The sequence below is a fragment of the Manacus vitellinus genome, unplaced genomic scaffold (assembly GCF_001715985.3).
Source record: "Manacus vitellinus isolate BGI_N305 unplaced genomic scaffold, ASM171598v3 scaffold_1_pilon, whole genome shotgun sequence".
Lineage (NCBI taxonomy): Eukaryota > Metazoa > Chordata > Aves > Passeriformes > Pipridae > Manacus > Manacus vitellinus.
In genome coordinates, this window is record NW_021939396.1 from 20,402,886 (window position 1) to 20,428,015 (window position 25,130).

At 38.6% G+C, this 25,130-nt stretch overlaps 1 protein-coding gene across 2 annotated transcripts; it reads left to right on the forward strand.

Annotated features, from left to right (window-relative positions):
- The first annotated feature begins 839 nt into the window (after window positions 1-839).
- On the forward strand, window positions 840-23,093 carry RNF19A (ring finger protein 19A, RBR E3 ubiquitin protein ligase). 2 transcript variants are annotated; one of them, XM_008924035.2, is made up of 10 exons: window positions 840-856; window positions 1,918-2,668; window positions 7,899-8,107; window positions 10,081-10,225; window positions 10,807-10,969; window positions 15,361-15,475; window positions 17,480-17,641; window positions 18,167-18,380; window positions 19,762-19,905; window positions 20,878-23,093. In XM_008924035.2, the coding sequence occupies exons 2-10, from the start codon at window positions 2,052-2,054 to the stop codon at window positions 21,563-21,565; spliced, it is 2,457 nt and encodes an 818-aa protein (XP_008922283.1). In that variant the 5' UTR covers window positions 840-856; window positions 1,918-2,051; the 3' UTR covers window positions 21,566-23,093. The 2 variants fall into 2 exon arrangements, with proteins under 2 accessions (XP_008922283.1, XP_017933540.1); XM_018078051.2 differs by lacking the exon at window positions 840-856 and having other exon boundaries at window positions 1,827-2,668; window positions 19,681-19,905.
- The last annotated feature ends 2,037 nt before the right edge of the window (window positions 23,094-25,130 follow it).

Below are 25,130 nucleotides of genomic sequence, written 5' to 3' on the forward strand. Positions count from 1 at the left end.
GTTATGTTCTTGAAATATGCTTTATTTTCGACCCTGGGAGTAAACTAAGATTATTTTTTTTATATGTTCACAGTGGTAAGATTTTCCTTTATTAAAATAAAAAAAAAGAAGGAAAAAAACCAGTAATAATTCAGCATTTGAAAAGTAGAATAGTGTTGTTTTTTTTTTCTTTCCAAAAACTCAAGGGCCTCAAGACCTCATTTTATCAAAACCAGGAGGTGTAGGGGGGTTTTTGGTTCGGGTTTTTTTTATGGTGGATGTTTATGGGTTTTTTCCTCTTTTTTAACTTTTACATTTGAAGAAGACAGTATTCTTGTGGGGTGCTACTATACTGGGTGGTAGTATAAACTGAGTAGTGTTGTCTTGGCTACTTGCTGGGACATACTCAACACCTTGCTGCGGTGGTCTGAAGAGGGTTGAGCAATGGGTTTGAGCAATGGGTTTGCTACGCAGATTGCTCTGGTGGGATGGACAGGCCGTGAGCTATTTCTGTGTTTCCTCTTTGGAGAGGGATTCCTGTTTCCGCTGCTGGTCAGTCTTCCTCTGAAACTTCCTAGTCTTGAACCAGGCAGCTCGGTGATCCCTCCCGGAGACACACACACAGCAGCACGCGGTTGTTTTTGTGCCGGTCTCTCACTGGCGTGCAGACTGCCTGACTTTGGTAAATAGAGACATTCATCTCTACATTCCTTTGCTTCTACCTTTGGACTTATTTTTTGTATCTGGTTTCTGATTTTATCCTTTGATAAAGTCATAGAAACCCAATGCATGCCTTTCTGGGAGTTAAGTTGGGAAACACTGAGGAAAGAAATGGTGTGAGCAAGAGTTGGATTCGAGTCTGCAGCACTGGTGTCACGTAAGAAATGCCTTCTCATTTTTCTGTTACAGAAGCAATACACCGAGAGTTAGAAAAATTCGCTTTGTACAATCAAGCTCCCAAGAAGTGGGAATGTTTGCATGTTTGGGGAGAAGTTAGTGGTTTTGGTTGGAGGTGATTTGCCACTTCTTGTAGCAGTCTCCTCTCTCAGAGGAAAATAGGAAAACACCTTTCTTTTTCTGTTCTCTTGGAGCCAGTGAGTTAAGCAGCAGGGAACAGAAGGAAATCCTTGCTGTCATCTTGTACATAGGCAATAACTGAAGCTTGATATGTGATGGGAGTCTGGTTTCTTTTTTTTTTTTTTTTTTTTACAAAAACCAATCTGATAAAAGATTCAGATGTTGTCACCTTAACTGCACTCTTTGCTTGATTATGTAGAAGTTGAAAGGCAAGACAGTGTTGGCTGTCATTCACTTTGCAGCTCTGCTCCTTGAAATATTCAGAGCCTTCTGTTATAAATATGCATATTTCTCTGAGAACCCTTAGATTTTGAGAATATCTTGAGTTGTTTAGCTACAGTGATTTAATTTCTGCTGTCAGCCTGAGTGGATTCAAAACACGTACAAAAATCTTTCTTTTAATTAACTATACTGGATTCTTAGTTGACCTTATCACATGTGTGGAAAATGTAAGGTAGAGAAAATAGAAAGGTTTCCAATGCTGAAGCCTGTTACTAAGCTTTCTAGAGGAACTTGTACATTTATTTAGCTGTCACCTTGGGTTTTGGTAATTTCTACACATGCACACACACACTCCCTATTTTTGCCACCCCTTAAGAGAGTAGGGGAGTGAAGATACTGTTCTCCTCACTGATTAAGTGTAACAAAGATAGTCCTTGACCACAGGGAAATGTCAGGCTTGTTAGGATAAGAAGGATGTGAAAGATAGAAAAGGTTGACAGAAAGAGGTATTGGGTCAGATGGTAAGAGAAGATGGTAGTAATAGGAATAACATGTCATTAGAGAGCTGTAACCTTTCAGAACCAAAAGTGATGGTTGTGATTCTAATTTTCCTTTTTTTCTTCTTTCCTCCTTATATAGGGAATTCCTCTAAAGAATTTGCTGGAAGCAGACACATGTGAATTTTCTGCATGAAGGCTCTCAAACTGGATTACATAATAATATGCTGGTATCCTCTGACTCTGTTTGATCCTTAAAAATGATTAGGATTGTGTATGAAATTTAACTCTTTTCTGATGAGTGGCCTAGACATGAGTTTACATCGGCAAATGGGCTCTGATCGGGACCTCCAGTCTTCTGCTTCCTCTGTGAGCTTGCCATCGGTTAAAAAGGCACCAAAGAAAAGAAGAATTTCGTTGGGCTCACTTTTTCGGAGAAAAAAAGACACGAAACGCAAGTCCAGGGATTTAAATGGAGGTGTCGATGGAATTGCAAGTATCGAAAGTATTCATTCAGAAATGTGTACAGACAAGAACTCTATTTTCTCCACATGTACCTCTTCTGATAATGGAACAACCTCTAGCAGCAAACCAAGTGGAGACTTCATGGAATGCCCCTTGTGCCTTTTGCGGCACTCCAAGGACAGGTTCCCGGAGATAATGACTTGTCACCATAGATCTTGTGTGGATTGCTTGCGCCAGTATCTCCGGATAGAAATCTCCGAGAGCAGAGTTAATATTAGCTGTCCAGAATGCTCAGAACGATTTAATCCTCATGATATCCGTTTGATATTAAATGATGACATCTTGATGGAAAAATATGAAGAGTTTATGCTGAGGCGGTGGCTGGTTGCGGATCCCGACTGTAGGTGGTGCCCAGCTCCAGACTGTGGGTATGTATTTTTCCCATATCTGCGAAAAAGTGACAGCCTAAATATGTCATTTTCATAGCGTTATGCTTTTGAAAAGTTACTTGCTTTACTTTAGCATATTGTTTTGTGTTTTACAAGTAGGTATCAGGCAGAATTCTCTCTAAAAAAAAAATTAAAATACAAGAAATCAAAATAAATGAAAATCCAAGCCACAACCCACCTTCCAAAATAAAACCCTTTCTCAAGTAGGTTTTTCTTATTTTCTGCACCGAGGGTGTTTCAGCAGTGTCAGGGAACTTTTATCGCTAAATGGTTGCCATGTATCTATGTCAGGTAAAAAAAAAAAAAATGAAGTGTTGCACTGTCAAGGCAGTGGTGGAAAGCTGAAACTAAAGAGAATTGAAGATTTGGTGACTGCTTTTAACTTAGTTTACTTGTTAAAGCACAGTGTGTGTTTTGGCTTTTTAACTGTGAAAAATGATTTAAACTTTTCTTTGAATTAAAAGGCCTCTCCTGCTAGAGATATCTTCCATCTTGAAGTGCTGTTGAGACAGCACTTGTTGCCTGTCAGCAGGATTCTGATGTAAGATAATGAGCTTGTTCCTGCTTATTATCTGAGGAACGTAATGTTTTAACATTGCTTTAGTACTTAAACAGTTCTGAAACCACACTGAATTCTGACATGAGTAGGCTGGATACTACTGAGCAGCTCATCACGCTTTTCTGCTGCTGGTGTCTCATAATGCCATTCTTCAGCAAGCTGCTTTTTAGAGACTGTTTGCATTATCATACTGCTTAAAGGTTATAGCCATGACTGCAGTCTGGATGTGCAGTACACAATAAAAACTCAGAGGATGACACCTGTGTTTCAAAGCCTCACAGGTGAGCAATAAGTAGAATGAGGAAATGGACAAATATTGGAAGAGAACAAGCAGAATAGGACTGACTGTTACGTAGATTAAATATTCCAGTATTAATATTCAGGTGCTTAATGTTTAGGACTTATTTCAAGTACAGTTTTATTTTCATACTTTAAATGAAACAGAATTTTTGAGTCAAAAGTGGGGACTGGAAGGGTCATAGTTTTGTATCTGGGCCAAAGTGGATGGCATTGCTCAGGTATAGTTTCAGGCGAGAAGGAGAAAAAATGTGAGCAATGTACAGCTTGCTCTTAATATTTAGACACTGCAAAAGAAAACTACTAGAATGTGTTACATGATAGGCAGAAGTATGCTTTGCTCAAGTTTCCCTGAGTTTTTGAGTTCTAGATAAGTCGTTGTTACTCGAACTAAGGGGAAGCATTTAAGAACTTCTAAACCATTTTCTATTAAACCGTGTTTCATGGTTCAGATACTTTTTTAGTACTTAATTAAGTAGACTAAGGTAGGTTTGTTGAATGGAGACTTTTCACTTAGCCTGGTTTTTGTGCTTCAATTTTCTTATCTGTTTTTAGAAAAAACTTCTAAGTATGTTTCAATGGTCAGAAACTGTGTAGTTGCTATGGGTAACACCATTATAAAAATAAAAAACGGGTTTTCAGAGTGCAGTTAAAGTTCCATGCAATTGTGTGAGACCACAGCAATGAATTAGTGTACAGCAAATATTTAAATCATTGATCCAGAACTACCTGCTGTATGCTCCTTACTCTGGGAGTGGAATCCTGTGCAAAACACAGTATATTGTCAGGCAGATAAACTGCCAGTGTCTGTGTGTGAAGGGAACAAACTAGTACTGTATGGGCAACCTTATGTTGTACTTTTGCTAACATGACTTTTCATGACAGACTTCAAGTGGTACGGAAATGCTTCACAGTGATAAATGAGTTCTGCTTTTAATGCACAGATAGTACCTCCTCACTGAATTCTTATTACTAGTTTAAAATGGGATGAAGTTGGTTATGGGGGTACTTCTCAGGAGGATCATTGTTTATGGTTGTCGTCCTGAAGGAACAAGAGCTCATGCAATCATGTTTTGTCTTTTTCCCATCCTGCTTGTTTTGAAACCTTTAGAACTCTCAGATATGTTGGGCAGCAGGGGTTGAACATTCAACATAAATTAATCTAAGAAGTTTTGGGGGGGGAAAAAAGCATACTGGTTGAGCAAAAGAAAGACCACCAATAATGCCTTCAGCAAGAGTAATACCTGCTTATGGATCCTACAGTTGTGGTTTTAAATTTAGCTTCCTGGCAGCCACCATAGCACTGTGTGGCAAGTCAGTGTGTGCATAGCTGGGAGAAAGCACACACAGAGAGGTGGGGAGGAGGAGTGGGAGTGGTATAGAAAGTAGTAACATGGATTTAATGTTGTTGGGGAGCGTAGAAGGAGGATGGAGGAAGGAACAGTTTTTGAAATGTACTTGCAGAATGCATTAGAGTTGTGATGGTAGCTAATGTGATTTTAGCATGGATCAAATATTTCATGAGGGAGCTAGATGGAATACATTTACTAAATTTGCAATTTATTCCAAAGTAGAAGAGGTGCAAAAACTTCAGAGGGCAGCATTATTTCCTGGAATTGACTTTAAGATTAGAAATAAGTAGTGTAATAAATCGGAAACTGGTGCAAAGTGGAGCATTTTGGTAGGAAAAATTTACTACACAAATAGGTAAAAAATGGATGGTGCGCAACAATGCTTCAGCTCTTCCCAGCTTTGATAAAACATCCCATGTAATATTGTTTCAGGGTTTGGGCATCACAAGAGGACAGAAATTCAGACCAAATACAGAGCAAATAATATAAAAACTTTGATCCCAGAGAGAAAAGAAAAAAGAGGAAGAGGGGAGCTAGGCCAGACTTATAATATTGGGTTTTTTACATCATGGACCCCTGTGCTCTCAGGAAAAAAAAAATGAATGAAACCTTTTCAGCTGTCTTTCACTCTGTTTGGGGTAAAAAACAAATCATAGACATGGCAAAATTGGAACCAAAAAGATCTCAAAACAAAGTTAACTGCAGTATTAAGTGTATTCCTATTAATTCTGTCCCTGTGGAGAATTTATCTTCCCAACAAGAGAACTATGGATTAGTTTGGAGGAGAACCTTTGTTGCAGTAGTTGTACCCTGGATGAGTTGTCTGGGAACTGTGGTGTCTCTGGGACTACACCATTCCAGTGCCAGAATGGTTCATCCTGCTGGCACCACAGACTTTCTGACCCTGGGCTATTTCATCCTTGGCTTTTGTTGTGAGCTCAAATGTATCCTGATCGTTGTTGTTACCTGAAACACTGTGGAAGTCTGGACTGGCTGTAACCTACCTGCAGGGGCTTGATAAGGGACACTGTCACATAGGTGATCCTTCTCTGGGGAAGGAGCACAGATAAGGAAACAGCCTGAACTGTTTCCCAGACTAATTTTTTTATATTCTGTTTTTTGTATCAGTTTTCTAATGTCATTTTAACAAGCCTTATTGAATTAGTATTGCAAATGTGTTCTGTCTTCTCTTTGAATTATTTAGTGGTTTTGCTCTGTGATTGTGTTGCTCGCATTATTAGAAGAGAGCAGCAATTCTTAGATTTTCTAATCTTTATCAAGCAAAAAGCATATCAGGCAAAAGAGTACAAAATCTTCATCCCTCTTCTTAATATGCAGCCTTTCTTCAACTAATTTTTCTTTGCCTCTGATTTTTGTTTTACTGGTTATTACTTTGAATTTGGTTGGTTTACCCTTCTCTCAGCCTGACAAGAACTTCTGACTTTCACATCTCCTGTTAAATGAATGCAAAATGTTGAAATTAAACTTGGAGTCTTGTACAGTTTGAACTGAGATTTTGGTCTGGTCTGAAAAGTTACTTTCCAAAGTTGTGCCAATACATGAGTCTCAAATGAGGAGTGCTTTCAGGGATGTGCCCATGCTTAATTAGCAATAGGAAGGAGGAAGGATATATATTACACTTACAGATTACAGTTAAGATTTTTTTTATATAATGTTAACAAGCCTTGAATGTATCCCTGTATATGTTGAAGCATTTGGATCAGAATGTTTCTGTGTACATGCAGAACAATTTTCAGTTTGCAGAAAGTGGGAAAAATGGAGCTGATTAACTTGACAGCAATATAGAAGAGTCTAGCAATTATCAAAATTTCTGCTTGGAAAGTAAGAAATATTTGAAAACAGGCAAACATGTATCTCACTTGTAACTTCATCATCTGTAAGTGAAAGGTTGAAAGCTCCTATTTGTTTGCAGAACTTCTTGGGAGGAACCTCAAACATGCTGTTTTAACACAATAATGAAAGGGATAAGATTTGCATTAATGTTACAGAGCTTCAGAACTAACTACTCTAAAATAAAAATAACTAAATTTTCAAATAGGCATGTGAATGGGAATAATTTTTCAAGTATCATTACTGATAAAGAATATTTTAAATTTATGCAACTGCTATAAAATGGACAGGGGCAAAAGTAAACAATTTAGTCTTAAAATAAAAACAGAAGTTTAACTCCTGCAGCATTTATAAATCTGTTGAAATCTATTCCGAGGTGCTGTTCAAGTTAATAAAGCTATACATATGTTTCCATACCAGTGGACTTAGTAGTACATATTTTAAGGAAAGCTAATGCATAAAATCATTGAAAAAAATTGCAATGGGTAGGAATTAAGACACGTGTATATATGTTTGTATGTACTACTGATATGAATGATAATACATATTGTGTTTTTATCATTTGAACTTTGAAATGCAGATCTGATGAAGAAATTAATTTGTTGCTACAACGCTCATTGTGTAGAACTGTTCATGTAGTGCCTGATTATGAAGTAGCGTAACACTGTTTTGTAACTCAACATTTTTGGAACTTTTTGCTCTGTAATATTATCAGAGTAAAGGTTGCAGTGAGGCACTGAACTCTTACCAATTTTTGTGTTTACTGTTTGAATTGTATTTTTAAAAATGCATTTTAGGGGTTTATTGTCCTACTCTTGTAATCTGTGGTTTCTTTGTGACTGTAAACCTTACAGTATTGCATTCAGCCTTAAATACAGTATATTTCAGTACTGCGTGGAGTTAAGGTGAATGAGAGCAGAGTGTTGTAGTGATTATAGTATTTCTGTTCAATTTTAATCTAATGCAACGACAATAGAGTGGTGAAAAGAGGTGATAAAGAACCCGTGCTGGCCCACCTAATGTCAACTCCTGATGTCCAGTGCCTTTGTACCTGCTTCAGCTGCTCTGACAGCTGTCTCGTCAGCTTTGGGCTATAGTTAGAACTGGTTTTATTAACAAAATTCTCTTTTGCCCCTCTCGATTGTTCAAGATATGCTGTGATCGCTTTTGGATGTGCCAGCTGTCCCAAGCTTACGTGTGGACGAGAAGGCTGTGGAACTGAGTTTTGCTACCACTGTAAGCAAATTTGGCATCCCAACCAGACCTGCGATGCTGCTCGCCAGGAGAGAGCTCAGAGCCTGCGCCTGAGAACAATTCGTTCTTCATCTATTAGTTACAGCCAGGAATCTGGAGCAGCAGGTATTTATGATTAGGGTACTGTGTCTGCAAAACATCGCTTTTGTACACTTGCACAATTAACCCTAAATAAGGAAAGAATGGAATAATGGCATGGTAGATACTAGATGCTTTGTCTTTCAGAAACATAAAATAACAATTCTAAATTTGAAGTAAAATTTTAGATGTTATAATTTGAAGTCCTCTGTGACCAGAACATCTGAGTTCAGTCTTAGAAGCTTGTCATAATTTGAAATTCTTACTTTGTAATTAAAAAATGTGAAATCAAATGAACTTGCTGCAAGACATCCCACATGTTTAGCATGTTGACTTTTTTAGTTGTATCACTTACACACTGGGTACACTTGTTTTCTCCACTGTAGGTGAAACTTCCAGGGCTGCTAATAATAAAAACTATTAAAAATAAAACTCAAATCCACTGATTTTTCTACTTTCAAAATAGACTATTACTCTGATGCCAACTCTGGTGTTTGACATCTTTGTTAGTACTAACTTCTGGTTTTCTAGGATACACTCATCTGTCCCGTCTACCAGAAAGCAAACAATTCCAACTCTTAAAGCTGAGCTTGTTTGTAATTCCCCAAAAAGGAGGATAAACTATTCAGTGTAGTATTTTGCACATCAGAAGTCCAGGTTGCTGTTAATAAGAACTGACTCTGAATTACACCAAACTCTGATTTATTTGGCAGCTTTTGTGTTTGCCTGAACAAACAAGGTAGATATTTGGGTAAAGAGTTTCTTTTGCACCTTGCAGTTAGAGCTGTTGTTCTCCAATCCAACCCTAGACTTGGGAGTCTCTAACTTGTTTGTGCTGGCTTATTTGAACAAGGCATCCCATCTTGCCTTAAAAACTGGCATCTTGCTCTAGTTTTCAAACAAATTTTAAAATAAACTAAATAAATTAGGAGAGCAGCTCCTTTCCTTCTCCTTTCAATCCCTCCCAGCCTGAACAGTGGTAGATCTGCCATTCCTGTGCTGAAGAACTTGCTCAGTTTAGTTACTGACCTGTAGGTTGTGCATCTGTTCCCGTGTGGGAATAGCTAGTGCATCCTTTCAGCTGCTCACTGTCCTTGTGCACTGGAGTTGGTAGAGCTGCTTTTTTCTGCTGGTTCTGCACCTTTTTGGGAATTCTTTATGTCAAGTATAAGCTCTCCTTTCCCTTTGTCCTACCTAGTAGCGCAGAGGCAGTAAACTTGGAGTTCTGCTCTAGGAGCTGCAAGGTATTTTGACTGCTCTGAATAAACAGCTTGTCCCAAAGGGCAGATGCTAACCAGTAATGTGAAGGAATGAAGATCACAACTGTGGTGTGTCAGTATACAAATATTTCACTGTTGCTCAATGACCCCTTGTTTGACAGAGCTAGTCACTGAACCTCATTTTTCCATATTTGACTTGGAAATGGGAAGAGTCTCCAGAGTTTTCTTCTTGCTACACTGTGTTTTTCTAGGGAGTAAGTACATATAAAGTAGGGCTGTGAAAAGGACTCAAGAGGAGGTTGGTGATACCAAAGAAGTACATTGAATGTGAATGGGGAGATGGATTTAAGATAAGTTAACAGTGCTGAGACTGAATATTCAAGTATAAGGTTCATAACAGCATGAAATGTAAAAGAAGATTATATTTAGAGACTGTATTATCAGTCCTGTGTTAACATACATATTTAATGTCTGAGTCTAATATATATTTCATTGAGCTTAGTAAATGCTTTAAGAGAGAGTATGCATTAACTATTCAGTTACTTGAATGTTGTCTAATACATCTTGTTTTCATTAGTTTTACTCAATCCAAGGTTTGCAAAAACTAATAGATATCAAGTAACTGACAAATCAAGATTTGTAGAGCAACCTTACAAAAAACTTCTTCAGTTTTTCAGATAATGGTTCGTTTGGTTTTCCCAAATGTGTATGTCTGTCTGTATTTTGATAAATTTGCCTGTCTAAAGAACTGATATGATCTTAATATTCATTTTTAAACAGCTGATGACATAAAGCCATGCCCACGCTGTGCTGCTTATATAATAAAAATGAATGATGGAAGCTGCAATCATATGACTTGTGCTGTCTGTGGCTGTGAATTCTGTTGGCTGTGTATGAAAGAGATCTCAGATTTACATTATTTAAGGTACATTTAAGAAAAAAAATCTATGCGGTTGGTAATGTGTTTTCTAAACTACATAGAAGTAGATTCCCGAGTGGTATAAGTCTGGGTTTCTTCTTCTCAGAGTAGAGAATCACAGTTGAAGTATCTATATCAGAGGATTAAGTTAGATTTCAATAAATGTATTTAAATTAGTGCTTTGTTATTTTTCATTTTAAAGTATTTTCTAAGTTTTATGCATGCAACGACTTCTTAGTACAAATGAAGTGTTTTAGATGAACACATCCACTGTTTTTGCTGATGTCAATACTGATACTTAATTCTGTCTTCATAGTAAGCATTACAAAAACTCTTGATTGTATAAGTTGCCTTTGAACCACAGATTGGTGTGTAGTATATGCAGTATGCTTCTCTTCACATTGAAAAATATGCTGTCAAGGCAAAAAAAAATCTGAAGAATTTATAACTGATGATTTGATATCTGTACTATCTGTAACTTTAACCTAAGGACAGTAATTTTATAACTAAGGTAATTTTTGTAACTGTTCAGTAGTGTATAGCTATATTTATTTACAATTTCTTTACAGTTTTCTTCTTTCTATTAGTCCATCAGGTTGCACATTTTGGGGGAAGAAACCATGGAGCCGTAAGAAGAAAATACTGTGGCAGCTAGGGACACTTGTTGGAGCTCCTGTAGGAATTGCCTTAATAGCTGGCATTGCTATTCCTGCTATGATTATTGGAATTCCTGTGTATGTGGGACGTAAGGTAAAACATGCTACAACTCCTTCAGGATTTATCTTCTGCATTGTTTGACTTGGGTAATACTATGTTCAAGATATTTGTGTCAATTGTACAGGAAGGAAAAGCAGTGTTTTTAAGAATTCTCTTAAAACAAGCAGAGCAGAACACTGAACAATTTCCAGTTTCTGTGTCTTGCTGTCAGAGTTGCTGCATGCTTTTTCAAGGTTGCTCTGGTTTTGATCTCTGGTTTCCCTAGTGTCCCTTAGAATTAAATAATATTTAGAGGACAAGGAAGGCAAAAAGAAAATCCTTCTTATTTTTCTTAAAAGCAGATAGTTACCAGAGTTTTAGTATAAAGTTGAGCTAGTTTAGGTTTGTGCATGCACATATTTAAGCATTTGTACTCAGCAGCTTATTAATTGCCTTGGGCCAGTCCACCATGTGGAATAGTCTTCAGGGCTAGACAAGAATATGTCTTCATTTTACTGATTGTGGGAATCAGCTAGAAATGATCATGTTATTCAGAATTCAGTTGATAGATTTCCTCTTAAAAATATAATAGCTTTTTACTGTTAAGTAAATAACAAACTCCTGTAAGTAACTTAGGATAAAGCAGTAAGTTATCCAGATCTTTTGAAAATGGGTTTTTTGAAATGATGGCTTGGAAGATGTGTTTTTCTGCTTTTATCAGCATGGATTCTCACAGTGACTGGCAAGACTCATGATTCTGCATTTATTGGGGCGGAAGGGCTGCTAGACAAAAGGTTTAGGGTTGCAGCTTTTTCACTGTATTTTTCATCTTTTTATTTCAAGTAAGTACTCCTATCTTCTGTCACAGTTGTCTTTTGATCCTTGTATTCTGTTTTGGCCTAGTCCCATACAGTCACTGGAACCTTGTAGGTGAGAAGAGGAAGAAGGCAGCAGTTACCTGTTCCAAATTACTTTTGCTTGATTAGCTTTTCTCATTAGATTTTGGGAGAGGTCCCTATCGCTGAGCACCTTTCATGTAGTAATGGTAAAGGCTCAGAGCATTAGTCTGTGAGGGCAGCCTCATGAGAATTTCTGTTGTACCTCACTGCTTAATGAGGGTCATTTTTCCATGACCTCTGTCACATGTTCGCATTTCTCTTCAAAACAGCTGATGATGGAGATCCCACAGACCCTCCAAGCTTAATTTTCTTAGTAAATTTTATTTTACCTTTTTAACATTAGTTTAGTTAACATTATGTTCTTACTGCCCTATCTTCAACTGATGTAAAAAATCCTTTTGCTTTGCAATATACCATTACATATTTTATGATGTTTTAAGTCCACTTTCATTCCTCTCTCTGAACAAACCTAGCACTTCTAGTTTTTCTTGACAAACTGTCAAGAAAACATACTGGTTTAGGCATCTGATTCTCCTCTTCTGGATTTCCTTGTAGTTGTACATACCACCTTTGCTTTTGTCTAGTTTGAATACAGCAGTGAAGACAAAGCGTTACTACTGTGGAGTTAAATGAAAGGGTGATCCTGTGACATGAACTAATGATTACCTCTTCCTCAACAACATGCTATTTTCATTTTGTGTACTCTAAAACACACGCGCTTTCCCACCATACTGCTAATTTAGGCAATTGGCCTCTTCCTAAAGGTAGTCTTGAATTCATTACCATTCAGCTGCATCTTAATAATTTCAGGCCATTTTTTCAACTTCTTAAGACTGGCATGAATTCATGGCATTCTTGCAACCTTGCCAGATTGTATTGGCCTGAATTTCAACACACACACATTCTTCTCCTTCAGTCTTCCAGGTTAATGAAAATGTGCAATACTCTTGGATCCAGGGCGTATCTCTTGGAAAAAGTATGGAGTTAGGAATTTCAATTTGCGTAGTAAAAGAACCTAATGACTATTCACATGTTTTCTGTAGTTTCACATGAAGCTTTATAGTAGCTATCTCTCGTCCATTTTTTCAGTCTGGACCATTATAACCTAGTTGAGTGTCATACAAGAATGTAAGAATTTTGTTAAAGTCCGTGCATGACATCTGTTTCTCCCCATCCTCAAGGCCAAGTTGCCTTGTCACAGAAGAAAATTATTCGACATGATTTCTACTTGAAAAAAATCAATGCTACCTCTTTATTTTCTGTCTTTGTTTTGATGTCTACAAGTTCCCAGCTTTCAGAAAATGAAAGTTCAGTTCACTGGTCTTTAATTCCTCAGCTTCTTGTTTTACATCTTTTTGAGACTACCATTGCCATTTAACTTTTTCCAGTTTTCCTAGATTTTTTTTTTCCGACATCCTCTACAAATAATAGTTTTCAAAAATTACTATTAGTGACTCTGATATTGGGCCTGCTGAGATATTTTTCAGATCAGCTCATGTAAGTACACTCTAACCTGCTGCATTTGTACAGATCTTACTTCTTTGTCACCAGTCATCTGGCTTACAGTTGATCTTCAGTGACAACTGAAGGGGAAAAAAAAATAGGAACATGTCTCCAATTTCATCTGCTGGCTGTCTTTCCTTTTTGTTAAACAGCAAATTGATCCAATTTGGTCTTCCTCTTACTAGCACTGTACTTGTAGAATAATTTCTCCTTGACTTTGGTGTCCCTTACTTTTTGTCTCCTCTATTTTAACCTTTCTGATTTTGGCCTGACACCTTCATGTGGTTCCTTTATACCCATTCATAGTAATCTGACCCACTTTCTATTTTCTTAATGCTGCTGCTGCTTTGGTAAAGGAAGCTTCATTGTTCTTTTACAACACTGTCTGTCTGCTTCATTGGAAGAATTTGTGCTTGTGCTTTGACAGAGAAGTGCTAGTGCTCCATTATTATAGATATAAGTCTTGTAACCTAGCAGTTTTCTGTGTTTATTGAAATCTCTCTTCTGGTCTAGTATTTTTGCTTGGTTATTCTTTATTATTTACTCAATATTCAGAAGATTCTTATTTCATAGTAATTTCTACCAGTGTAACCTTCTGTCCTGATGTTTTCAATCAGTTTCTTCTCTATAACCTCTTCCTTCCATTCCTTTATGTTGGTTTTTGTAATTTTATGTTTAAGGAATCCAGTAGCCTTTAAGGATATCTCTGTTTGTTTTATGTATGCCTTCTGTTTTGGGAGTTAAAATTGTCCATAACAGTAAAATTCAGCACCTGAGATGATCCTGGCAATTGCTCAGAGCCCTGTGAAACTTGATTTTCCTGAGTTTGTAATTTTTACACACTCATACTGTGAGAGAATGTTTATGTTCAGTTTTTCCATTTTAATTCATAGACATGTTTCATATTCAAATGCTCTCTCACTCTGTGTTTCTCTCTCTGTATCATGTACCTCAGAGCAAGTAAATGCATTCTCTTTGCACGAAGCACAGTGCCTTCTCTGCCCTTCCTGGCCTGTCTTGCCTGAACAAATACTTTGTTTATTCCAAAGAGAACTACTCTACCAAATCTCTAATTGAGATAATATTTTAGAAAACACAACATTCAGTAACATGGTAATTTAGAAATCACAACATCCAGCTCATTTTTTGTCATTATCTTCTCGATACTGCTTTTTGTGTTCCTCCTTGGATGGAGTGAGGATTAACTTAGCCTTATGACAGCCATTAAGATCTTGCTACTGTTGTTCCTTTGTAATTATATCTTAACTGAGAACTACAACAAATAAAGTCCATATCCCTGAGAGACCATATTCCCAGAGAGAGTAAATGAAATGCACAAAAAGTGGGAAATCTCTGCGAAACAGTGATCTTTGAAGGCCTTTCAGGTTCATGTGGGATTTGTGGCAGATAAGTTTGAGGCAGTCACATTTCAGAGTTATTGCAGACTTAAACCATCAGTAAGAGGTTTGGTTTGCAGATTCATCAGTAAACAGTAGCACAGCTAAGGCTCAGGTTTGCAAAAACATTTCCTGTCTCAACGGCTGGAGCAACGGAGTTCTTGTTCTCCCCTCCTTCCAGGTTATTTTTGGTGGAGGCTGTCTTATGATGCTATGTCAGCCTGTTTCCATAGATCTAGTAGTCTGTGGAAGTTTCACTCTGTATTGTTCAGGGGAAAGATGACTGGGAATAAGAAGTGTCAGTTTGATCAGATGTGTCAATTTGTTTATCCTTAAAGTTTGTCTGCTTTTCACAGCCATGTGAGCTGGAGTAATGATTGAACAAACAAAGCTGTTCAATGATGTAGCTCTTCAAACTTGAGGCTGAAAGTAAATGCTTAGTTCCTGGATGGGAGGACTTCTAAGTAGTTGCCTAAAGTTAAGATCTGTATAAATTTTATTTTCTTTGAGATGAGAAATAAATCATGACATAGAATGTGATCTCTCTAGAAGAGTACAGATTCCAAATGATGTCAATTCTTCCATTCTTGCAGCAATGTATTATTGATGATAATACTCTAAAAACCCTTTCTTTTCTCCTTCCAAGATTCACAATCGATACGAAGGCAAAGACATCTCAAAGCACAAGCGAAACTTGGCTATAGCAGGTGGTGTAACCTTATCTGTAATTGTGTCTCCAGTTGTAGCTGCAGTAACTGTAGGTAAGCAAATACTACTATTTTATGTCTTGGTAGCACCTTGTAAAAAGAAGTACTCCTGAATAACACAGCTGAGATAAGCGCTGTAGTTTCCTTTTATAGGTGAAGGAACTGAGACAAGGAGAAGTCTGAGGTTATATATTTATTGGGCCAGAATGAAGAATACAGTACTTGATTTTGATGCAGTATTTCCTGAAGAATTAAAAGTAATTTTTAGCTTGCAAATTGAAGTTTCCACATTGTTGTGTCTGGCTTTTAAGAGTGAAGTATTTAAAGGTTTTCTAAATGACCAAGAAAAAACTGTTTCCACAGAGTCTGTTTGTATTTTAGAAACTTCATATCAAACTTTTCTCAAAGCAGAACAACAATGCAGTGTCTCTTACACTTAGCGTTACAGTAGTTGAAAAATTTTTTGTTTTGCTCTGGGAGTCAGTTTGAATTGTTATCACATTCTTTCTCATGACAATTGTTGAGGGTAGCATTTGAGGCAAATCTGGCTGCACCTTACAAAATACTTCTCACCTTCTCAAGTAATTTCAAGATCACCGTAAATCCAGATTTTTTTGGAAGGAGTGGACTTGCCAGGCATTGCCTTGCTTCTCCTCTGTTGCCTCACAGGCATCTTCACAGTTGCACAGTAAAAGCTGGGGTCGATAACTGATTCATACTCAGATGCACCACTTAGTTTTAAGCTGGATCAGTCTCCTGAACATGTGGTCGTGTCTGCAGTGTTCCCCCTTGTGCCAGAAGCAATGCTCAGAAAGGAATGAATAACCTCAGGAAGGCAGGGCTGCTTTTAGCAAGTGATGGTTCAAACTGGCCCCAAAGCTGTGGCTTTAAACAGCTTGTTATCAATGCTGGACCACTGTGCAAATGCAGATATGCCATTCATAAAACCTGCTCTCGTGTCAGTCTGCATTGTTCTTCTGTAGCTGTGGTATCAGGTCCCTGCTAAACACGTAGTGGGGCACAAAGTCTGATAGTTGCATTTATAGGTCTGCTTTACCTCATTCTTTCAAGCTGTTTCTTACTTCTGAACAGGGGGATAAATGTGGCTTTTCAGGCAAAGCAGTTGGGGTTTTTTTGTGGAGTTTTGCTCTTGCCCCATTGCTATTAACACGTGGTCTCCGGTCTCAGGGCATTATATGGCTTCCAAAATAATGAATATGGATTTTCTCCTGCAATAACGAGGAATTTCTAGCGAAGGGGAGTTCCTGTAATTGGAACCTTTATTTTAGATTAGACTGAGGAGTCTTTCTATTGGTTGTGCTTCTGTCCATTTTCAGAATGTGCCAGCTTGCCATTTTTCAGTCTGCCATTTTTGTATCTTCCATGTATTTCCATCAGCAAAGCCACAGAATGATTTAATTCATGTGCTAAAGGAGTAACTTCCACAGTCCCCTAGAAGCAGTGGAATGGGAGTGCGTGTATCTGTGTGCGCTTTAGCCCACAGTTCCCTTCCCTGGTGTCCCTTTACTGCTGCCACCCTGCTCCACAGAATTGTTTACTTTTATATTGAAGATTCCAGAGTAATAATAATGCTAAGTCCTAATAAATTGATAGCAAAGCCCTGTCTGCATTTATTGGATGCAAAATGAGCCCCTTATTAAATTAGTAGAGGTACTAACATTTTTAGTTGAATAACGTTTGAAATAGAGCTCTACTATTTTTCCTCTCAGGTGAAACATTATTACAGTCCCCAGTGGGGCTTTTATGAACCTTTAAATACTTTAATTTTGTTTGTAAAAGATGGTATGGATATACTGGAAGTGTTAATTCATCGATCATTAAGCTTCCCTTCCTATCAGTGCTGACAGGATGTTCTGCCTGCTGAAAGTACTTTTCTGTCAATTTCTCCTTAGTGATTTACCAATATTTCTTAATTTTACTTCCTCCTGACCTCTTTCAAGTGTGAAATATTAAGTAATCATAGAGAATGAAATTGCCTTTATGAAAGGCTCTAAAATATAAGCCACATTTAATGAAAGACTGTACTTTCCTCTGTAGGTATTGGTGTTCCTATTATGCTGGCTTATGTGTATGGAGTTGTTCCAATTTCCCTCTGCCGAAGTGGGGGCTGTGGTGTGTCAGCTGGCAATGGAAAAGGTGTCAGAATAGAATTTGATGATGAAAATGATATAAATGTTGGTGGAACAAATGCAGCTGTAGGTAAGGAAATTCAATGTTCCGTTTTCTGTAAATATGGAGTTTCTGACTTGTATTTGTTGCCTTAGATACTAGAGTAGTTATTTGCAGTTGGGGCTGCTTCTGCTCATTGCTGAAAAGAGCACTTCTCAGGTCATGGTCATGTGTCTCTGTCATATTGGGCTAGGCTGTAATACAAGCATTAAAGCTTTTCTTGCCCATTTTAATCAAAGCCAGACTCAAGTCTTTTCCGTATGTAAAAGTTTTAAGATAGCATTAATGTTGCCCTTTCAGAATTCTGTTGGTATTTTAAGCATGTGATGTCAGGCATAACCATTATAGCAGCTCCAAGAAAGGTGTCTCTTTTAATTATTTGTGGTTGATTGTGGGGTTTGTTTGTTTGTTTTCCCCCAAAGTTCTCTTTTTGTGACAGTATGTTTTACAAATCCTTCTTCTCAGCACAATTTCAGGAACAGTTTCCATGGTCGCATTCTAGAAACAACTAAATGCTACTTCCATAACTGACGAGCCGTCTTTGTTTCTGTCTAGATACCACTTCCGTGGCAGAGGCACGACACAACCCCAGCATAGGAGAAGGAAGTGTTGGAGGACTGACTGGCAGCCTAAGTGCAAGTGGGAGCCACATGGATAGGATAGGAGCCATCCGAGACAACCTCAGCGAAACGGCGAGTACGATGGCCCTGGCTGGGGCCAGCATCACAGGGAGCCTCTCGGGGAGTGCAATGGTTAACTGCTTTAACAGGTGAGACGGGACCTTTTCACGCTGTCCTGCTCTACATGGAGGCAGAAGTGGTATTGCTGGGTTTTCTGATTTTTGTTTTTTTGAAATTGGTTCCTATTAAAAGGGAACTGTCTCTGGGAGATAAACAGTTCATCCCTGACAGACTTACTTGATTTTCAAGAGATCCTGCCTGACCACAATCCTCCAAGAAAGGCTTGAATTTTGTTCAGGGTGAGTGAGGCCTGAGATCTTGTTTCCTGCTTCCCAGGAGAGCTACCTCTACCCAGGAGTCAGAGGGAGGCACCTCTTATGCAGTTGTGTTCTCTGGTGCATCTCGCCCCAAAGTCAGAACTATTGACTTGTTCAGTAGTCTACAAGTACCAAGCCCTGTTCTGTTGCCTTCAGAACACCTGGATGGAGTGTGGATTCCAAATGGACTTCAGGCAGGAGGGGAGGCAGCTGAGTATGTGGCCTTGCCCAGGTGGCAGCTTCTTGTCACTTAGTGCTCAATGCCTCCTGTGAATTTGGACATTTCGGCTTCTTGGCTCTTCTGCACCCTGAAGAGAAAGGGAGTGTCTAGAAAGGATTGTTAATGTTTAGGGTTCAGGGTGGAATTTGCTCCTTAAATCAGGTGCCAACACTGCTCATTTTGAGTAATTTGGCAGTCCAGTCTATATAGAATAAAGAGTGAAGGATAGTATCAAAAGTTCCCCTATGCTGGAGCACATGTTTCAAGCTGTGACTGCTGAGTGAGGTATACACAAAACAAAAAAACCCACTTCTATTTCACTGTTAGAACATAGATAAACAAGACATTTGGAAAAAAACTTGTAATCTGCTTTCTGGCTTATCTGCTCAGCCCAATTTAAGATTGCTGAGGTTTCTATTATTCCTGTTGCAGTTGATAACAATACAAGAAAAGCAGAGTACAGAACACAGTTCCCTGCATGTTATTTGATTAGTAATAATTTTGCAGCAGGGGAAACATGGGAACTATCAAGTCGTGAACTTATGTACCCTTATGATTGGTTTTTCCATTTTTGAAGTATAGTGCACTATCTGCAAAAGAAACGTAGCTAAACCTGGAAGTTGTCCATGTAAATCTCAGGAGGGAAAGAATCCAGAACCTTTGATTAAAATATAACATTTTGCTTTGTTGGGAAATAAATCTGATTTTGTTTGTTTGTTTGTTTTCAATCAAAAAAATAGTCATTTTTGACAGTGGGAAGAGAGAACCTGTTTCATAGTGTTGATATGTACATCTGTATTGGAGTAACTCATGAACTTTACTTACTACTGACTTATTATTTACTTATTTCAGTCTGCAAGATGACACTAGTTTTCAGCTACTGTGCTTTAACTGTTGTGGCAGTATATGCAACTCTCTCTCTTTCTCTCAAAGACTGGAAGTACAAGCAGATGTGCAGAAAGAACGATACAGTTTGAGTGGAGAATCTGGCACAGTTAGCTTGGGAACAGTTAGTGACAATGCCAGTACCAAAGCAATGGCAGGATCCATTCTGAACTCCTACATCCCTTTGGACAGGTAAGAGAAACGTGGTGAAAACAGAATATTAATAAGCCTTGCTTATTAAAGGATATTCTAAGCATGCCTCAGCTGTTCTACTTTAGTGATTATACTTAGAAACCATAAATTACAAATGGAATTTATGAGTGCTTACATTTTGCCAAGGTTATTTCCAATGAGGGGCACCATCACTGCAGCTCTAGTAAGTGTTTGGTCTTTCAGACTTAGTATTTTCCTTTGGGCTGTTTATTTGGTGATATGGTTTGAAGCTGGCTCCCTGCCGAGTCTCCAAACCTTACCACAAGAAGTCCCCCCCCAAACCTCAGGGAGAAGAGGGAGAAAAACAACTAAGAAAACCCAAAATGAGAGAGAGACAGCTAAAGTGATATATATATAAATATGTATAAATATATTTACACTTATGTTACAGTTATATACAATTGAAATACATACACTTTCACAAGGGAAAGGGAAGGGGGAAGGGAAAAGGAACAAAACCAAAATAAAATATATATATCCCAATTAGTAGCCCAATATCTATCCACTAAAAGAGTTAGCAAGGAAATAGCTCACTACTCTCCTTGGGACAACCGAGAGTCGCTCTGGAACGCTCACCAGCAACCTCCGTCTCCCAAGGTCGGCAAGGCCCAACCAGGCCTCGCTCCCCAGCACGGCAGACCCGACAGCAGGGAACCTGCACCTCCAAACCGCCGGAAGGAAAGAGAGCGAAGGCCTCTCCTCCTTTCTTCTTATAATCTGGCTTACGTAAAAATCGTAGGGAATACTGGGTAAATCTGGACCCTTCCTTGGTTACAAACTGGTCACCAAGGAAGGCCTAGGCCAAACTACCACATTTGGTTAAACATTTCTCTAAAATGAGATACATCTCTCTCACTTTTGCTGTGTATGTTGAAAAGCTTTGAGAGTTTGTTTTGCCATGTTAGCTGGCTTAGATGACCACTTACACTCGTGGATTCTTTCTTGTTCTAGGGAGGGCAACAGCCTGGAGGTGCAGGTGGATATCGAGTCCAAGCCAGCCAAGTTCCGACACCACAGCGGCAGCAGCAGCGTGGAGGACGGGAGCGCTGCCGGGCGCGGCACCGCCGGCTGCTCCGCCGGCCCGCAGGAGGGCAAGTCCGGCGCCGCCAAGTGGTCTAAGGACAACACGGCGGGGAAAAAGTGCAAAGGTAAACTGAGAAAGAAGAGCAGCATGAAGATTAATGAGACAAGAGAGGACATGGATGCTCAGCTGTTGGAACAGCAAAGCACAAACTCCAGTGAATTTGACTCTCCCTCTCTCAGCGATAGTATTCCATCTGTAGCAGATTCGCACTCCAGTCATTTCTCTGAGTTTAGTTGCTCAGATATGGAAAGTATGAAAACTTCCTGTAGCCATGGTTCCAGCGACTATCACACTCGCTTTACTACAGTCAGTGTTCTCCCTGAGGTGGAAAACGATCGCTTGGAAAACTCTCCACAGCCAAGTGGAATCCCTGTGCCTGTTCCAACAGCCCCAAGCACTGATGTTCCACAGCTGAGTTACATTGCTGAGGAAAGCATTAATAATGGATCTTCAACAGATGTAGATTTAGGTGTTGGTGAAGCACTGAAAGAAACAAACAACAATCATTCACAACATGCTGTGGAATTAAGCACTGCTATTCAGACTGAAATTTAAGTCTGTAAGTGCTGCAAAAATCTTTGCCACTAAAGAACCCTGTCTGAAAGCTGATTGAATTACAAGTGGCTTCCGTAAGTTTCAGGTGACCAGCAGAAAGGAAGGTTTTAATACAACTGCATTTTCTATATACTTGTCTGATAAGGCAAAATACTTCATATGGATCTTCAACCTGTGTGAAGAGGCGTGCAGGCTTTAACCAAGTGCATTACAGCAGTACAAATATGTCCATGTTTTGTATTTTTGCCACAACTTTGCTTGAAAGCATATACTTGGTGTATTTAGAGAAAAAATGGTAAATTCTTAATATGTTAAATGCTGAAATGAATAATATGTCCTGCACTGTTCACTTGGAAAATATGGGGTTTGGGATAAAATGGTATTAGCTGAGCATTTGTGACTTAAAACCACTCTTGTGTGAACTCTTAAATTTAAGGGAAGTAGAAGACCTGCAAAGACCTCTACAAACATACTTCAATAGTGAATATTCGGAATGATAATTTTGTTTCATAACTGGACACACCATATTTAGAGTGCATGTAGAATGAACTGCATATCTACAGATGGATGTAGCCTGTGTCAGAAGTGTTTGTATGTGTGTACACTTTGAGCAGGGTTTTGGCATTTTACATAATTTCAAAACAAAAGAATTTGGTACTTCATATATGGTGGAGACGTTACCTGGGAAGATCAGTGGGGTTACCTATTCATTCATGCAACCAATCATGCGGCAGGTAAGGCTACTATATAGTGTATAAAAACTGTAAAATAACAATCGAGTGACTTATAAACACTGTAGAAAAGCAGATGCAGTCACCTTTCATTAGGGGGAAAATCGGTGCCCCATCAATTCTTGGTGCCTTTGGAAAAGACTGGGTTTGAAGTGCCTGGTCGTTTGAGGATTTTACTGTAATGTTTTCCAGAATGTCCTCTTTGGCCACCTTGGATCACAAAAGAAAATTCTAGTGAATAAAATGACTGTGGTAGATATAATAGAGTTATTGGCCTACCAAAGACTCACTCAGGCTTTAGTGGACTTGACATCTCTTTGCAAGACATGCTTGTCTTCAGTCCCAGAATCTAAGTGCAGTGCAATGACTGCCCAAGTGCAAAGATGGGTTCCAAATATGCTGGCTTTTTTTTTTTCTTTCGCACATGAAAGATACACAGCTGAACACAAGCTGAAGTTGGCCAAAGCGCCTGTACTGTTAACAGTTTTTTGCTAAGTAATTCACTAAAATGGAAAAAACGATTGTGAATCTCATAAACAGTTAACAATGTTCTGTCTTGTGTTTCATGTATTGCCATTATGGTGCTACTGGAAGTTTGGTTGGATAAAAAAGAAAATGCCATGAGCTGCAGTCCTCTTCCATGACTTATCCTCACCAGTTTCAGTAATAGGCTTATAACACTAGTGCCAGTTATGTTATTTGGTAATGCTTGTTACAGTATTTGTATATTTGCAATTCAGTTTTGCTCAATAATATGCGTGTAAACTGCATATCTGAAATAAATGTCTAAATACTGACTTCTAGTGGTCTGTCATTTAGTGTGCTGATCGGCCTTATGAAAATGTGTATGTTCCCAGCAGGAGCTTTTCTTCCTGCAAATTGCTGACTGCTCTCCTCTCTTGTTGCCTTTAAACATTTTTATTTTATTAGGTGTTCTCTGAAAGTGAGTGCTCTGATACTTGGAAATGTAAGATCTAAAGTCAGTTGCATTTTGTACAAGACTTCAACCTCATTGCTCTTCTCTAAGATGAAAAGAAATCTGATCTGCCTCTCTGGCAGGCAGGACAGTAACTGGTTTTCTGAGAGGGATGCGGCTCTGGCATGAGCATATTGCTCTTCAAACAAAACTGCATCATCTTGGCACAAGTCAGATCAGATTGCTGAGCTAAACTCCTTCTCTGTCTGAAGTGACGCTCTTTCAGTTCACATAACCTGCACAGAGTTCATTCTGAAACACCACAGATTGGCCAGAGTTTCTGGGTAACAGCTGGTGGGTTTTGCTTGGCTGAACTGCCTGTTCATTGCATTCATTTTCTCACCTGCACTTACTTGGGAAGTAAGAAAGTAAAACTAATAGGGTTGCATTACAGAGCTGGATCTGCCTCATCTCAAACCCATATGTAAGCTGTACTTCCATCAGAGTGAATAACAAGAGAGTAACTCTTATGCTGGGTCAACTCTAAAACTACAATTAGAGCATTATTTATACCATTTCCAGTGACAGCTGCTCAAAGAGAGAATAAGAAATAGGGTAAGTGAAGCCACATACTCTAGAAAGTGTAGCAGGGCATTCAGGCAATTTTTGCCCTGTTGTCAGGCACTCTGAACTGGAAGTAAACATAAATCTTGTATTTTGTAGGGGGTTGGTGTTAGCAGTTCCTTTTTGTCCTTTGTTCCTGGTTGATATTTTTTCCCCCAGTACGAACATTTAAGAAATACAATTAATGAGAAGTAGATGTATTGAATTAAGATCAACATTAACTGAACAAAGTACTTGCTCTTGATCATCTGATGCCAGTTGGTGAATTCTGATGTAATTTTTCAGGCCTATATAGAAATTTCTCTTTTACAGTCATGAACTGAGGCATTAATTGGTTCTTTATGCAGAGTTGGAGAGTGGAACAGCAGTGACTCAGTGAGCCAGTCATGCTTCTGTCACTGCATGTGCAGACTTTCACCTTGGAGGTGAATGTCCTTCAAGACCTCCAGTTTTTAACCTCTGCGGAAGTGAAGTTTTGTGCAATCTCATAAGGTACTTCCATTAGTTTTCTGAAGCCAGATGTTATTTGCTCTGTGCAATAGGGCAGAGGGTGAACCTCCCCTCTGGTTTTTACTTTCAGTTCAGTTTTGAGTCTGATGTCTTGTTCAGCAGCAATAAAGTTATTGCTGATGTCTCAAGCTTTGAAAATGTGTGATTTGGCTTTATCCAGTACACCCATGAAATGGCTCACACATCAATATGCAGCAGTGCAACCCAGTGCTGACAGCAGGGAACTGGGAGGTGGACCCATTTCAGTGAGTTTAAACCTAACTTTTAATTTCTCAAGTCAATTCTGCTGTGCAGGAAATTGGAAATATAGTTTACTCTTGTAAGTAAACTTTATCAATAGGTTAGCGTTACTTTCAGTCACTGAAATAATCTGACAGTTTTACATTCCACATTAAGAGATAACATGTAAGGTAAGTTCACTTTTGGATAAGTTTTTAGCAGAAAGCTGTTTCGCTGCTCATTTTGTGACTTCTTTCGTTCAGAGGTAATATTTCATGTGTAAGGCAGTCTAAACAGCAATAAATAAAGCACCAATAAATTTAATGCACTGAATTTTATCTTGAGTCTATAAAAAAGTAAAAGACAGAACCCTTCTATTAATACACTAATGCAGGAGATGCTTCTCTTATTTATAGAGCTACCAGTGTAAGAATTAAAAAGGAAGCTTTTTCTTTCATTGAAATAAACCACAGGAAAGATCAAGTTTACATCTGATTTCCCAACAGAGGGGTTCTTTCTTAGAATTTTTTTTCATGATTCCCTGGCCAATTTGACTAATTCATGT

Coding starts and splice junctions, on each gene's coding strand:
- RNF19A (XM_018078051.2), top strand. CDS start 2,052: ATGAAATTTAACTCTTTTCTGATGAGTGGCCTAGACATGAGTTTACAT. Junction 18,381..19,680: donor ATGGTTAACTGCTTTAACAG/GTGAGACGGGAC, acceptor TACTTATTTCAG/TCTGCAAGATGACACTAGTT. Junction 19,906..20,877: donor TCCTACATCCCTTTGGACAG/GTAAGAGAAACG, acceptor TTCTTGTTCTAG/GGAGGGCAACAGCCTGGAGG.